Source organism: Phoxinus phoxinus (assembly GCF_949152265.1).
Source record: "Phoxinus phoxinus genome assembly, chromosome: 15".
NCBI lineage: Eukaryota > Metazoa > Chordata > Actinopteri > Cypriniformes > Leuciscidae > Phoxinus > Phoxinus phoxinus.
Genome location: NC_136890.1, coordinates 35,414,795 through 35,432,171, shown reverse-complemented (window position 1 = coordinate 35,432,171; position 17,377 = coordinate 35,414,795). Strand labels below are relative to the sequence as shown.

Below are 17,377 nucleotides of genomic sequence, written 5' to 3'. Positions count from 1 at the left end.
AGAATCTGTTGTTGGAGTTCAGCAGAATTTAAGCGCATCACTGCGTCAGCGATTCAGCCAATCACATTAGACGACTGCCGTGATAAAGATTACAGGCATCAGGAGCATCAGTGCGGATCAATACGCTTCCGAGAAGAGCCGGAGTCTGCGGTCAGCAAGAGAGCACTCCTCCTCCACTGAAGCCCTGGAACAGACACGCATACGGGCCTGGATGTGTCCGTGTTCATATAAACGTGTCTGGATGTGTCAGTGTTCATATAAACGGGTCTGGATGTGTCAGTGTTCATATAAACGGGCCTGGATGTGTCAGTGTTCATATAAACGGGTCTGGATGTGTCAGTGTTCATATAAACGGGTCTGGATATGTCAGTGTTCATATAAACGGGCCTGGATGTGTCAGTGTTCATATAAACGGGTCTGGATGTGTCAGTGTTCATATAAACGGGTCTGGATGTGTCAGTGTTCATATAAACGGGTCTGGATGTGTCAGTGTTCATATAAATGGGTCTGGATGTGTCAGTGTTCATATAAACGGGTCTGGATGTGTCAGTGTTCATATAAACGGGTCTGGATGTGTCAGTGTTCATATAAACGGGTCTGGATGTGTCAGTGTTCATATAAACGGGCCTGGATGTGTCCGTGTTCATATAAATGGGTCTGGATGTGTCAGTGTTCATATAAACGGGTCTGGATGTGTCCGTGTTCATATAAACGGGTCTGGATATGTCAGTGTTCATATAAACGGGTCTGGATGTGTCAGTGTTCATATAAACGGGTCTGGATGTGTCCGTGTTCATATAAACGGGTCTGGATATGTCAGTGTTCATATAAACGGGTCTGAATGTGTCAGTGTTCATATAAACGGGTCTGGATGTGTCCGTGTTCATATAAACGGGTCTGGATGTGTCAGTGTTCATATAAACGGGTCTGGATGTGTCCGTGTTCATATAAACGGGTCTGGATATGTCAGTGTTCATATAAACGGGTCTGGATGTGTCAGTGTTCATATAAATGGGTCTGGATGTGTCAGTGTTCATATAAACGGGCCTGGATGTGTCAGTGTTCATATAAACGGGTCTGGATGTGTCAGTGTTCATATAAACGGGTCTGGATGTGTCCGTGTTCATATAAACGGGCCTGGATGTGTCAGTGTTCATATAAACGTGTCTGGATGTGTCAGTGTTCATATAAACGGGCCTGGATGTGTCAGTGTTCATATAAACGGGTCTGGATGTGTCAGTGTTCATATAAACGGGTCTGGATGTGTCCGTGTTCATATAAACGGGTCTGGATGTGTCCGTGTTCATATAAACGGGTCTGGATGTGTCAGTGTTCATATAAACGGGTCTGGATGTGTCCGTGTTCATATAAACGTGTCTGGATGTGTCAGTGTTCATATAAACGGGTCTGGATGTGTCCGTGTTCATATAAACGGGTCTGGATGTGTCCGTGTTCATATAAACGGGTCTGGATGTGTCAGTGTTCATATAAACGGGTCTGGATGTGTCCGTGTTCATATAAACGTGTCTGGATGTGTCAGTGTTCATATAAACGGGTCTGGATGTGTCCGTGTTCATATAAACGGGTCTGGATGTGTCCGTGTTCATATAAACGGGTCTGGATGTGTCAGTGTTCATATAAACGGGTCTGGATGTGTCCGTGTTCATATAAACGTGTCTGGATGTGTCAGTGTTCATATAAACGGGTCTGGATGTGTCCGTGTTCATATAAACGGGTCTGGATGTGTCCGTGTTCATATAAACGGGTCTGGATGTGTCAGTGTTCATATAAACGGGTCTGGATGTGTCAGTGTTCATATAAACGGGTCTGGATGTGTCAGTGTTCATATAAACGGGTCTGGATGTGTTAGTGTTCATATAAATGGGTCTGGATGTGTCAGTGTTCATATAAACGGGCCTGGATGTGTCAGTGTTCATATAAACGGGTCTGGATGTGTCAGTGTTCATATAAACGGGTCTGGATGTGTCCGTGTTCATATAAACGGGCCTGGATGTGTCAGTGTTCATATAAACGTGTCTGGATGTGTCAGTGTTGTGGATGTGTCAGTGTTCATATAAACGGGTCTGGATGTGTCAGTGTTCATATAAACGGGTCTGGATGTGTCAGTGTTCATATAAACGGGTCTGGATGTGTCAGTGTTCATATAAACGGGTCTGGATGTGTCAGTGTTCATATAAACGGGTCTGGATGTGTCAGTGTTCATATAAACGGGTCTGGATGTGTCAGTGTTCATATAAACGGGTCTGGATGTGTCAGTGTTCATATAAACGGGTCTGGATGTGTCAGTGTTCATATAAACGGGTCTGGATGTGTCAGTGTTCATATAAACGGGTCTGGATGTGTCAGTGTTCATATAAACGGGCCTGGATGTGTCAGTGTTCATATAAACGGGTCTGGATGTGTCAGTGTTCATATAAATGGGTCTGGATGTGTCAGTGTTCATATAAACGGGTCTGGATGTGTCAGTGTTCATATAAACGGGTCTGGATGTGTCAGTGTTCATATAAACGGGTCTGGATGTGTCAGTGTTCATATAAACGGGTCTGGATGTGTCAGTGTTCATTTAAACGGGTCTGGATGTGTCAGTGTTCATATAAACGGGTCTGGATGTGTCAGTGTTCATATAAACGGGTCTGGATGTGTCAGTGTTCATATAAACGGGTCTGGATGTGTCCGTGTTCATATAAACGGGTCTGGATGTGTCAGTGTTCATATAAACGGGTCTGGATGTGTCAGTGTTCATATAAACGGGTCTGGATGTGTCAGTGTTCATATAAACGGGTCTGGATGTGTCAGTGTTCATATAAACGGGTCTGGATGTGTCAGTGTTCATATAAACGGGCCTGGATGTGTCAGTGTTCATATAAACGGGTCTGGATGTGTCAGTGTTCATTTAAACGGGTCTGGATGTGTCAGTGTTCATATAAACGGGTCTGGATGTGTCAGTGTTCATATAAACGGGCCTGGATGTGTCAGTGTTCATATAAACGGGTCTGGATGTGTCCGTGTTCATATAAACGGGTCTGGATGTGTCCGTGTTCATATAAACGGGCCTGGATGTGTCCGTGTTCATATAAACGTGTCTGGATGTGTCAGTGTTCATATAAACGGGTCTGGATGTGTCAGTGTTCATATAAACGGGTCTGGATGTGTCAGTGTTCATATAAACGGGCCTGGATGTGTCAGTGTTCATATAAACGGGCCTGGATGTGTCAGTGTTCATATAAACGGGCCTGGATGTGTCAGTGTTCATATAAACGGGTCTGGATGTGTCAGTGTTCATATAAACGGGCCTGGATGTGTCAGTGTTCATATAAACGGGCCTGGATGTGTCAGTGTTCATATAAACGGGTCTGGATGTGTCAGTGTTCATATAAACGGGTCTGGATGTGTCAGTGTTCATATAAACGGGTCTGGATGTGTCAGTGTTCATTTAAACGGGTCTGGATGTGTCAGTGTTCATATAAACGGGTCTGGATGTGTCAGTGTTCATATAAACGGGCCTGGATGTGTCCGTGTTCATATAAACGGGTCTGGATGTGTCCGTGTTCATATAAACGGGTCTGGATGTGTCCGTGTTCATATAAACGGGCCTGGATGTGTCAGTGTTCATATAAACGGGCCTGGATGTGTCAGTGTTTATATAAACGGGTCTGGATGTGTCAGTGTTCATATAAACGGGTCTGGATGTGTCAGTGTTCATATAAACGGGCCTGGATGTGTCAGTGTTTATATAAACGGGTCTGGATGTGTCAGTGTTCATATAAACGGGTCTGGATGTGTCAGTGTTCATATAAACGGGCCTGGATGTGTCAGTGTTCATATAAACGGGTCTGGATGTGTCAGTGTTCATATAAACGGGCCTGGATGTGTCAGTGTTCATATAAACGGGCCTGGATGTGTCAGTGTTTATATAAACGGGTCTGGATGTGTCAGTGTTCATATAAACGGGTCTGGATGTGTCAGTGTTCATATAAACGGGCCTGGATGTGTCAGTGTTCATATAAACGGGCCTGGATGTGTCAGTGTTCATTTAAACGGGTCTGGATGTGTCAGTGTTCATATAAACGGGTCTGGATGTGTCAGTGTTCATATAAACGGGTCTGGATATGTCAGTGTTCATATAAACGGGTCTGGATGTGTCATTGTTCATATAAACGGGCCTGGATGTGTCAGTGTTCATATAAACGGGTCTGGATGTGTCCGTGTTCATATAAACGGGTCTGGATGTGTCAGTGTTCATATAAACGGGCCTGGATGTGTCAGTGTTCATATAAACGGGTCTGGATGTGTCCGTGTTCATATAAACGGGTCTGGATGTGTCAGTGTTCATATAAACGGGCCTGGATGTGTCCGTGTTCATATAAACGTGTCTGGATGTGTCAGTGTTCATATAAACGGGTCTGGATGTGTCCGTGTTCATATAAACGGGTCTGGATGTGTCCGTGTTCATATAAACGTGTCTGGATGTGTCAGTGTTCATATAAACGGGTCTGGATGTGTCCGTGTTCATATAAACGGGGTCTGGATGTGTCCGTGTTCATATAAACGGGTCTGGATGTGTCAGTGTTCATATAAACGGGTCTGGATGTGTCAGTGTTCATATAAACGTGTCTGGATGTGTCAGTGTTCATATAAACGGGTCTGGATGTGTCAGTGTTCATATAAACGGGTCTGGATGTGTCAGTGTTCATATAAACGGGCCTGGATATGTCAGTGTTCATATAAACGGGTCTGGATATGTCAGTGTTCATATAAACGGGCCTGGATATGTCAGTGTTCATATAAACGGGCCTGGATGTGTGTTAAAATCCTCCAGGCGGTGGAACGAGTTGCACAGTGGGAATCGGGATAAATCCGGTGACTCTCCATCCTTTGCTCAGCAGGAATGACCTGAGCTCAAGGACGAGTGTGTATCCGTACACAACAACACACAATCATTCTCCTTAACTCTATAATGAGCTTCAGGATGTTCCACTCAAACTGGGCTTGACATGATGTCAGCGAAGGCCAGATCTTACACAAGAGCCTCAGTGACTCCATGAAGCCTATAAAGGGATTACTCCGCTAAAGGGCTTCTGCTAACAGCGCCAGCGGCTCAGGGCGACGGCTTCTGTCAGCGCCAGCGGCTCAGTGCGACGGCTTCTGCTAACAGCGCCAGCGGTTCAGGGCGACGGCTTCTGCTAACAGCGCCAGCGGTTCAGGGCGACGGCTTCTGCTAACAGCGCCAGCGGTTCAGGGCGACGGCTTCTGCTAACAGCGCCAGCGGCTCAGGGCGACGGCTTCTGCTAACAGCGCTAGCGGTTCAGGGCGACGGCTTCTGCTAACAGCGCTAGCGGTTCAGGGCGACGGCTTCTGCTAACAGCGCTAGCGGTTCAGGGCGACGGCTTCTGCTAACAGCGTCAGCGGCTCAGGGCGACGGCTTCTGCTAACAGCGCCAGCGGCTCAGGGCGACGGCTTCTGCTAACAGCGCTAGCGGTTCAGGGCGACGGCTTCTGCTAACAGCGCCAGCGGCTCAGTGCGACGGCTTCTGCTAACAGCGCCAGCGGTTCAGGGCGACGGCTTCTGCTAACAGCGCCAGCGGCTCAGGGCGACGGCTTCTGCTAACAGCGCCAGCGGTTCAGGGCGACGGCTTCTGCTAACAGCGCCAGCGGCTCAGGGCGACGGCTTCTGCTAACAGCGCCAGCGGCTCAGGGCGACGGCTTCTGCTAACAGCGTCAGCGGCTCAGGGCGACGGCTTCTGCTAACAGCGCCAGCGGCTCAGGGCGACGGCTTCTGCTAACAGCGCTAGCGGTTCAGGGCGACGGCTTCTGCTAACAGCGCTAGCGGTTCAGGGCGACGGCTTCTGCTAACAGCGCCAGCGGCTCAGTGCGACGGCTTCTGCTAACAGCGCCAGCGGTTCAGGGCGACGGCTTCTGCTAACAGCGCCAGCGGCTCAGGGCGACGGCTTCTGCTAACAGCGCCAGCGGCTCAGGGCGACGGCTTCTGCTAACAGCGTCAGCGGCTCAGGGCGACGGCTTCTGCTAACAGCGCCAGCGGCTCAGGGCGACGGCTTCTGCTAACAGCGCTAGCGGTTCAGGGCGACGGCTTCTGCTAACAGCGCCAGCGGCTCAGTGCGACGGCTTCTGCTAACAGCGCCAGCGGTTCAGGGCGACGGCTTCTGCTAACAGCGCCAGCGGCTCAGGGCGACGGCTTCAGGGCGACTGCTTCTGCTAACAGCGCCAGCGGCTCAGGGCGACGGCTTCTGCTAACAGCGCCAGCGGTTCAGGGCGACGGCTTCTGCTAACAGCGCCAGCGGTTCAGGGCGACGGCTTCTGCTAACAGCGCTAGCGGTTCAGGGCGACGGCTTCTGCTAACAGCGCCAGCGGTTCAGGGCGACGGCTTCTGCTAACAGCGCCAGCGGCTCAGTGCGACGGCTTCTGCTAACAGCGCCAGCGGTTCAGGGCGACGGCTTCTGCTAACAGCGCCAGCGGCTCAGGGCGACGGCTTCTGCTAACAGCGCCAGCGGCTCAGGGCGACGGCTTCTGCTAACAGCGTCAGCGGCTCAGGGCGACGGCTTCTGCTAACAGCGCCAGCGGCTCAGGGCGACGGCTTCTGCTAACAGCGCTAGCGGTTCAGGGCGACGGCTTCTGCTAACAGCGCTAGCGGCTCAGTGCGACGGCTTCTGCTAACAGCGCCAGCGGCTCAGGGCGACGGCTTCTGCTAACAGCGCCAGCGGTTCAGGGCGACGGCTTCTGCTAACAGCGCCAGCGGCTCAGGGCGACGGCTTCTGCTAACAGCGCTAGCGGTTCAGGGCGACGGCTTCTGCTAACAGCGCCAGCGGCTCAGTGCGACGGCTTCTGCTAACAGCGCCAGCGGTTCAGGGCGACGGCTTCTGCTAACAGCGCCAGCGGCTCAGGGCGACGGCTTCAGGGCGACTGCTTCTGCTAACAGCGCCAGCGGCTCAGGGCGACGGCTTCTGCTAACAGCGCCAGCGGTTCAGGGCGACGGCTTCTGCTAACAGCGCCAGCGGTTCAGGGCGACGGCTTCTGCTAACAGCGCTAGCGGTTCAGGGCGACGGCTTCTGCTAACAGCGCCAGCGGTTCAGGGCGACGGCTTCTGCTAACAGCGCCAGCGGCTCAGTGCGACGGCTTCTGCTAACAGCGCCAGCGGTTCAGGGCGACGGCTTCTGCTAACAGCGCCAGCGGCTCAGGGCGACGGCTTCTGCTAACAGCGCCAGCGGCTCAGGGCGACGGCTTCTGCTAACAGCGTCAGCGGCTCAGGGCGACGGCTTCTGCTAACAGCGCCAGCGGCTCAGGGCGACGGCTTCTGCTAACAGCGCTAGCGGTTCAGGGCGACGGCTTCTGCTAACAGCGCTAGCGGCTCAGTGCGACGGCTTCTGCTAACAGCGCCAGCGGCTCAGGGCGACGGCTTCTGCTAACAGCGCTAGCGGTTCAGGGCGACGGCTTCTGCTAACAGCGCTAGCGGTTCAGGGCGACGGCTTCTGCTAACAGCGCTAGCGGCTCAGTGCTGATCTTACCGCCACCGAAGCTGAGCTCCTTCAGCAAGATCTCCTCCTTCGACGTGTCCAACACAAACTCCTCAAACGACGGGGTCGCCGAAGCCTGGAAGGTCTTCAGGGACTCGGTGGCTTTCTGGATCCTGTCAAAAACAAACACAATGAAGGCCATTCACATCCGATTCACATCACAATAGCATCAACAGTTTCATGGAGTTTCCAACAGCACAGCAGAAATGATTTCACGACACTTCTTTACTCACGAGATTGATGCTGTCAGAGAAAACGAACCCTGTGTAAATGAGTCTCAGAGCAACAATGCTGCTCATTCTCTGCTCTCGGAGAATCATGTAAACCCACAGCCGCATTTATTACTGTGAAGCTGCTTTGAAACGACTGGTTTTGTATAAACCGCTACAGAAGTCAGGAGAATGACAGTGCATCTGGGCCAGGCCACGGTTTGGGCTCGATGCACCACAGGGCTCGATGCGCCACAGGGCTCGATGCGCCACAGGGCTCGATGCGCCACAGGGCTCGATGCGCTACAGGGCTCGATGCGCCACAGGGCTCGATGCGCCAAAGGGCTCGATGCGCCACAGGGCTCGATGCGCCACAGGGCTCGATACGCCACAGGGCTCGATACGCCACAGGGCTCGATACGCCACAGGGCTCGATACGCCACAGGGCTCGATGCGCTACAGGGCTCGATACGCCACAGGGCTCGATGCGCCACAGGGCTCGATGCGCCACAGGGCTCGATACGCCACAGGGCTCGATGCGCCACAGGGCTCGATGCGCTACAGGGCTCGATACGCCACAGGGCTCGATACGCCACAGGGCTCGATGCGCCACAGGGCTCGATGCGCCACAGGGCTCGATACGCCACAGGGCTCGATGCGCCACAGGGCTCGATGCGCCACAGGGCTCGATGCGCCACAGGGCTCGATACGCCACAGGGCTCGATACGCCACAGGGCTCGATGCGCTACAGGGCTCGATGCGCTACAGGGCTCGATGCGCTACGGGGCTCGATGCGCTACGGGGCTCGATGCGCTACGGGGCTCGATGCGCTACGGGGCTCGATGCGCTACGGGGCTCGATGCGCTACGGGGCTCGATGCGCTACGGGGCTCGATACGCTACAGGGCTCGATGCGCTACGGGGCTCGATGCGCTACAGGGCTCGATACGCCACAGGGCTCGATACGCCACAGGGCTCGATGCGCTACAGGGCTCGATGCGCTACAGGGCTCGATGCGCTACGGGGCTCGATGCGCTACGGGGCTCGATGCGCTACGGGGCTCGATGCGCTACGGGGCTCGATACGCTACAGGGCTCGATATGCCACAGGGTTAGATACGCTACAGGGCTCGATACGCTACAGGGCTCGATGCGCTACAGGGCTCGATGCGCCACAGGGCTCGATGCGCCACAGGGCTCGATATGCCACAGGGCTCGATACGCCACAGGGCTCGATACGCCACAGGGCTCGATACGCTACAGGGCTCGATGCGCCACAGGGCTCGATGCGCCACAGGGCTCGATACGCCACAGGGCTCGATACGCTACAGGGCTCGATATGCCACAGGGCTCGATACGCTACAGGGCTCGATGCGCTACAGGGCTCGATGCGCTACAGGGCTCGATGTGCTACAGGGCTCGATACGCTACAGGGCTCGATACGCTACAGGGCTCGATACGCTACAGGGCTCGATACGCCACAGGGCTCGATACGCCACAGGGCTCGATATGCCACAGGGCTCGATACGCTACAGGGCTCGATACGCCACAGGGCTCGATATGCCACAGGGTTAGATACGCTACAGGGCTCGATACGCTACAGGGCTCGATACGCTACAGGGCTCGATGCGCTACAGGGCTCGATACGCTACAGGGTTATATACGCTACAGGGCTCGATGCGCTACAGGGCTCGATACGCTACGGGGCTCGATGCGCTACGGGGCTCGATGCGCTACGGGGCTCGATGCGCTACGGGGCTCGATACGCTACAGGGCTCGATACGCCACAGGGCTCGATATGCCACAGGGCTCGATACGCTACAGGGCTCGATACGCTACAGGGCTCGATACGCTACAGGGCTCGATACGTTAAAGGGCTCGATACGCTACAGGGCTCGATGCGCTACAGGGCTCGATACGCTACAGGGTTATATACGCTACAGGGCTCGATGCGCTACAGGGCTCGATACGCTACGGGGCTCGATGCGCTACGGGGCTCGATGCGCTACGGGGCTCGATGCGCTACAGGGCTCGATACGCTACAGGGCTCGATACGCCACAGGGCTCGATACGCCACAGGGCTCGATACGCCACAGGGCTCGATGCGCCACAGGGCTCGATGCGCCACAGGGCTCGATGCGCTACAGGGCTCGATATGCCACAGGGCTCGATACGCCACAGGGCTCGATGCGCTACAGGGCTCGATGCGCCACAGGGCTCGATATGCCACAGGGCTCGATATGCCACAGGGCTCGATACGCCACAGGGCTCGATACGCCACAGGGCTCGATGCGCCACAGGGCTCGATGCGCCACAGGGCTCGATACGCCACAGGGCTCGATACGCTACAGGGCTCGATATGCCACAGGGCTCGATGCGCCACAGGGCTCGATGCGCCACAGGGCTCGATGCGCTACAGGGCTCGATATGCCACAGGGCTCGATACGCCACAGGGCTTGATGTGCTACAGGGCTCGATACGCTACAGGGCTCGATGCGCTACAGGGCTCGATACGCTACGGGGCTCGATGCGCTACGGGGCTCGATGCGCTACGGGGCTCGATGCGCTACAGGGCTCGATACGCTACAGGGCTCGATACGCCACAGGGCTCGATATGCCACAGGGTTAGATACGCTACAGGGCTCGATACGCTACAGGGCTCGATACGCTACAGGGCTCGATGCGCTACGGGGCTCGATGCGCTACGGGGCTCGATACGCTACAGGGCTCGATACGCCACAGGGCTCGATATGCCACAGGGTTAGATACGCTACAGGCCCCGATACGCTACAGGGCTCGATACGCTACAGGGCTCGATACGCTACAGGGCTCGATGCGCTACAGGGCTCGATACGCTACAGGGCTCGATACGCTACAGGGCTCGATACGCTACAGGGCTCGATGCGCTACAGGGCTCGATACGCTACAGGGTTATATACGCTACAGGGCTCGATACGCCACAGGGCTCGATACGCTACAGGGCTCGATACGCTACAGGGCTCGATACGCTACAGGGCTCGATACGCTACAGGGCTCGATACGCTACAGGGCTCGATGCGCTACAGGGCTCGATACGCTACAGGGTTATATACGCCACAGGGCTCGATACGCCACAGGGCTCGATACGCTACAGGGCTCGATACGCTACAGGGCTCGATACGCTACAGGGCTCGATACGCCACAGGGCTCGATGCGCTACAGGGCTCGATACGCTACAGGGCTCGATACGCTACAGGGCTCGATACGCCACAGGGCTCGATACGCTACAGGGCTCGATATGCCACAGGGCTCGATGCGCCACAGGGCTCGATATGCCACAGGGCTCGATACGCCACAGGGCTCGATGCGCTACAGGGCTCGATATGCCACAGGGCTCGATACGCCACAGGGCTCGATACGCTACAGGGCTCGATATGCCACAGGGCTCGATACGCCACAGGGCTCGATACGCTACAGGGCTCGATGCGCCACAGGGCTCGATATGCCACAGGGCTCGATACGCCACAGGGTTAGATACGCTACAGGGCTCGATACGCTACAGGGCTCGATGCGCTACAGGGCTCGATGCGCCACAGGGCTCGATACGCCACAGGGCTCGATACGCTACAGGGCTCGATATGCCACAGGGCTCGATGCGCCACAGGGCTCGATACGCTACAGGGCTCGATATGCCACAGGGCTCGATACGCCACAGGGCTCGATACGCTACAGGGCTCGATGCGCCACAGGGCTCGATATGCCACAGGGCTCGATGCGCCACAGGGCTCGATATGCCACAGGGCTCGATACGCCACAGGGCTCGATACGCTACAGGGCTCGATATGCCACAGGGCTTGATACGCCACAGGGCTCGATACGCTACAGGGCTCGATATGCCACAGGGCTCGATGCGCCACAGGGCTCGATATGCCACAGGGCTCGATACGCTACAGGGCTCGATACGCTACAGGGCTCGATATGCCACAGGGCTCGATGCGCCACAGGGCTCGATACGCCACAGGGCTCGATACGCCACAGGGCTCGATACGCTACAGGGCTCGATACGCCACAGGGCTCGATGCGCTACAGGGCTCGATACGCCACAGGGCTCGATACGCTACAGGGCTCGATACGCTACAGGGCTCGATGCGCTACAGGGCTCGATACGCTACAGGGCTCGATGCGCTACGGGGCTCGATGCGCTACGGGGCTCGATGCGCTACGGGGCTCGATGCGCTACGGGGCTCGATGCGCTACGGGGCTCGATGCGCTACGGGGCTCGATGCGCTACGGGGCTCGATGCGCTACGGGGCTCGATGCGCTACAGGGCTCGATACGCCACAGGGCTCGATATGCCACAGGGTTAGATACGCTACAGGCCCCGATACGCTACAGGGCTCGATACGCTACAGGGCTCGATACGCTACAGGGCTCGATGCGCTACAGGGCTCGATACGCTACAGGGCTCGATACGCTACAGGGCTCGATGCGCTACAGGGCTCGATACGCTACAGGGTTATATACGCTACAGGGCTCGATACGCCACAGGGCTCGATACGCTACAGGGCTCGATACGCTACAGGGCTCGATACGCTACAGGGCTCGATACGCTACAGGGCTCGATACGCTACAGGGCTCGATGCGCTACAGGGCTCGATACGCTACTGGGTTATATACGCTACAGGGCTCGATACGCCACAGGGCTCGATACGCTACAGGGCTCGATACGCTACAGGGCTCGATACGCTACAGGGCTCGATACGCTACAGGGCTCGATACGCTACGGGGCTCGATGCGCTACGGGGCTCGATGCGCTACGGGGCTCGATGCGCTACGGGGCTCGATGCGCTACGGGGCTCGATGCGCTACGGGGCTCGATATGCCACAGGGTTAGATACGCTACAGGGCTCGATGCGCTACGGGGCTCGATACGCTACAGGGCTCGATATGCCACAGAGTTAGATACGCTACAGGGCTCGATACGCTACAGGGCTCGATATGCCACAGGGCTCGATACGCCACAGGGCTCGATACGCCACAGGGCTCGATGCGCTACAGGGCTCGATACGCTAGAGGGTTATATACGCTACAGGGCTCGATACGCCACAGGGCTCGATACGCTACAGGGCTCGATACGCTACAGGGCTCGATACGCTACAGGGCTCGATACGCTACAGGGCTCGATACGCTACAGGGCTCGATGCGCTACAGGGCTCGATACGCTACAGGGTTATATACGCCACAGGGCTCGATACGGCACAGGGCTCGATACGCTACAGGGCTCGATACGCTACAGGGCTCGATACGCTACAGGGGTCGATACGCTACGGGGCTCGATACGCTACGGGGCTCGATGCGCTACGGGGCTCGATGCGCTACGGGGCTCGATGCGCTACGGGGCTCGATATGCCACAGGGCTCGATGCGCTACGGGGCTCGATGCGCTACAGGGCTCGATACGCCACAGGGCTCGATATGCCACAGGGTTAGATACGCTACAGGCCCCGATACGCTACAGGGCTCGATACGCCACAGGGCTCGATATGCCACAGGGCTCGATACGCTACAGGGCTCGATACGCTACAGGGCTCGATGCGCTACAGGGCTCGATACGCTACAGGGCTCGATGCGCCACAGGGCTCGATATGCCACAGGGCTCGATGCGCTACGGGGCTCGATACGCCACAGGGTTAGATACGCTACAGGGCTCGATACGCTACAGGGCTCGATGCGCTACAGGGCTCGATGCGCCACAGGGCTCGATACGCCACAGGGCTCGATACGCTACAGGGCTCGATGCGCCACAGGGCTCGATATGCCACAGGGCTCGATACGCCACAGGGCTCGATACGCTACAGGGCTCGATATGCCACAGGGCTCGATGCGCCACAGGGCTCGATACGCTACAGGGCTCGATACGCCACAGGGCTCGATACGCTACAGGGCTCGATGCGCCACAGGGCTCGATATGCCACAGGGCTCGATGCGCCACAGGGCTCGATATGCCACAGGGCTCGATACGCCACAGGGCTCGATACGCCACAGGGCTCGATATGCCACAGGGCTCGATACGCCACAGGGCTCGATACGCTACAGGGCTCGATGCGCCACAGGGCTCGATATGCCACAGGGCTCGATACGCCACAGGGCTCGATACGCTACAGGGCTCGATATGCCACAGGGCTCGATGCGCCACAGGGCTCGATGCGCCACAGGGCTCGATATGCCACAGGGCTCGATACGCCACAGGGCTCGATACGCTACAGGGCTCGATGCGCCACAGGGCTCGATACGCCACAGGGCTCGATACGCTACAGGGCTCGATATGCCACAGGGCTCGATGCGCCACAGGGCTCGATGCGCCACAGGGCTCGATATGCCACAGGGCTCGATACGCTACAGGGCTCGATATGCCACAGGGCTCGATACGCCACAGGGCTCGATACGCTACAGGGCTCGATATGCCACAGGGCTCGATACGCCACAGGGCTCGATACGCTACAGGGCTCGATGCGCCACAGGGCTCGATATGCCACAGGGCTCGATACGCCACAGGGCTCGATACGCTACAGGGCTCGATATGCCACAGGGCTCGATACGCCACAGGGCTTGATGTGCTACAGGGCTCGATGCGCTACAGGGTTATATACGCCACAGGGCTCGATACGGCACAGGGCTCGATACGCTACAGGGCTCGATACGCTACAGGGCTCGATACGCTACAGGGGTCGATACGCTACGGGGCTCGATACGCTACGGGGCTCGATGCGCTACGGGGCTCGATGCGCTACGGGGCTCGATGCGCTACGGGGCTCGATATGCCACAGGGCTCGATGCGCTACGGGGCTCGATGCGCTACAGGGCTCGATACGCCACAGGGCTCGATATGCCACAGGGTTAGATACGCTACAGGCCCCGATACGCTACAGGGCTCGATACGCCACAGGGCTCGATATGCCACAGGGCTCGATACGCTACAGGGCTCGATACGCTACAGGGCTCGATGCGCTACAGGGCTCGATACGCTACAGGGCTCGATACGCTACAGGGCTCGATACGCTACAGGGTTATATACGCTACAGGGCTCGATACGCCACAGGGCTCGATACGCTACAGGGCTCGATACGCTACAGGGCTCGATACGCTACAGGGCTCGATACGCTACAGGGCTCGATACGCTACAGGGCTCGATACGCTACAGGGTTATATACGCTACAGGGCTCGATACGCCACAGGGCTCGATACGCTACAGGGCTCGATACGCTACAGGGCTCGATACGCTACAGGGCTCGATACGCTACAGGGCTCGATACGCTACAGGGCTCGATACGCTACAGGGCTCGATACGCTACAGGGCTCGATGCGCTACAGGGCTCGATGCGCTACGGGGCTCGATGCGCTACGGGGCTCGATGCGCTACGGGGCTCGATGCGCTACGGGGCTCGATATGCCACAGGGTTAGATACGCTACAGGGCTCGATGCGCTACGGGGCTCGATACGCTACAGGGCTCGATATGCCACAGAGTTAGATACGCTACAGGGCTCGATACGCTACAGGGCTCGATGCGCTACAGGGCTCGATGCGCCACAGGGCTCGATATGCCACAGGGCTCGATATGCCACAGGGCTCGATACGCCACAGGGCTCGATGCGCTACAGGGCTCGATATGCCACAGGGCTCGATATGCCACAGGGCTCGATATGCCACAGGGCTCGATACGCCACAGGGCTCGATGCGCTACAGGGCTCGATATGCTACAGGGCTCGATATGCCACAGAGTTAGATACGCTACAGGGCTCGATACGCTACAGGGCTCGATGCGCTACAGGGCTCGATGCGCCACAGGGCTCGATATGCCACAGGGCTCGATATGCCACAGGGCTCGATACGCCACAGGGCTCGATGCGCTACAGGGCTCGATATGCCACAGGGCTCGATATGCCACAGGGCTCGATATGCCACAGGGCTCGATACGCCACAGGGCTCGATACGCTACAGGGCTCGATGCGCCACAGGGCTCGATATGCCACAGGGCTCGATACGCCACAGGGCTCGATACGCTACAGGGCTCGATATGCCACAGGGCTCGATATGCCACAGGGCTCGATACGCCACAGGGCTCGATGCGCTACAGGGCTCGATGCGCCACAGGGCTCGATACGCTACAGGGCTTGATGTGCTACAGGGCTCGATACGCTACAGGGCTCGATGCGCTACAGGGCTCGATACGCTACAGGGCTTGATGTGCTACAGGGCTCGATACGCTACAGGGCTCGATGCGCTACAGGGCTCGATGCGCCACAGGGCTCGATACGCTACAGGGCTCGATGCGCCACAGGGCTCGATGCGCCACAGGGCTCGATACGCTACAGGGCTCGATACGCTACAGGGCTTGATGCGCTACGGGGCTCGATGCGCCACAGGGCTCGATACGCTACAGGGCTTGATGCGCTACGGGGCTCGATACGCTACAGGGCTCGATACGCTACAGGGCTCGATGCGCTACGGGGCTCGATACGCTACAGGGCTCGATACGCTACAGGGCTCGATGCGCTACAGGGCTCGATGCGCCACAGGGCTCGATACGCTACAGGGCTCGATACGCTACAGGGCTCGATACGCTACAGGGCTCGATACGCTACAGGGCTCGATACGCCACAGGGCTCGATATGCCACAGGGCTCGATACGCTACAGGGCTCGATACGCTACAGGGCTCGATACGCTACAGGGCTCGATACGCTACAGGGCTCGATACGCCACAGGGCTCGATATGCCACAGGGCTCGATACGCTACAGGGCTCGATACGCTACAGGGCTCGATACGCTACAGGGCTCGATACGCTACAGGGCTCGATACGCCACAGGGCTCGATATGCCACAGGGCTCGATACGCTACAGGGCTCGATACGCTACAGGGCTCGATGCGCTACCTAACCGCAGACTGCCACCTAACCCTGATAGTGACCACCACAACGTTGCCCGTTTTCGAATGGCAAACAAAATGAAAGCGGAAGAGAACGCACTTCCCCTTTGTGCTTCACGGGCCGGTATAACCCATGGATATCAGATCAAACAGTGCTGACGTGAAAACCAGTAGAAACATTGTGCTGTGAATGAACAGGCCACAGATCAGCAACATTCACCATTGATTTACTGTAGTAACACTCACGGTCACTACGGTACTGCACAGCTTTACCCAGCACCTCAAAACTATAACATCATGTAAATGTTATGATGACCAAAACTTTTTTTGTTCATCCATCAAAGATTGTCCCCCATTAATAAAACTAAAAGTTTCAAGATTTAATTATTTTTTTTTAAACATTAAGTTACCATTGTAAGCATGTTAGTCTGGGGTCCTGTGAACTTAAAATAAAACAGCACATTTCTGTAAGTTCAGTATAACGGACCGCTGCCATGGACACGGTGTTCTTTAGCGGAAGCAATACAATCGTTTTCAAATCAATATTTTGTGTCAAATTATTGATTTATTCGGTAGGCAGCCATGTAATAAGCGGGATGATGTAGAGCGAGGCGGTTGTTATAGCGAACACCCTTCAGGCACCGCGCCGCCTCAACTGGGGGGAAATGTGAATAACTGGATTACAGGGTCATTAAAGGGTCATCACAGGGTCATGCC

The 17,377-nt window shown here is 56.4% G+C and overlaps 1 protein-coding gene across 6 annotated transcripts in view; it reads right to left on the bottom strand.

Moving 5' to 3' along the window:
• trim36 (tripartite motif containing 36) overlaps positions 1–17,377 on the bottom strand; it is a 46,253-nt gene that overhangs the window by 13,308 nt on the left and 15,568 nt on the right. For all 6 annotated transcript variants that reach the window (XM_079636830.1, XM_079636829.1, XM_079636828.1 and 3 more), the window contains one exon: positions 7,541–7,662. In XM_079636830.1, the coding sequence (XP_079492956.1) occupies positions 7,541–7,662 (122 nt within the window). The remainder of the gene's footprint in view (positions 1–7,540; positions 7,663–17,377) is intronic.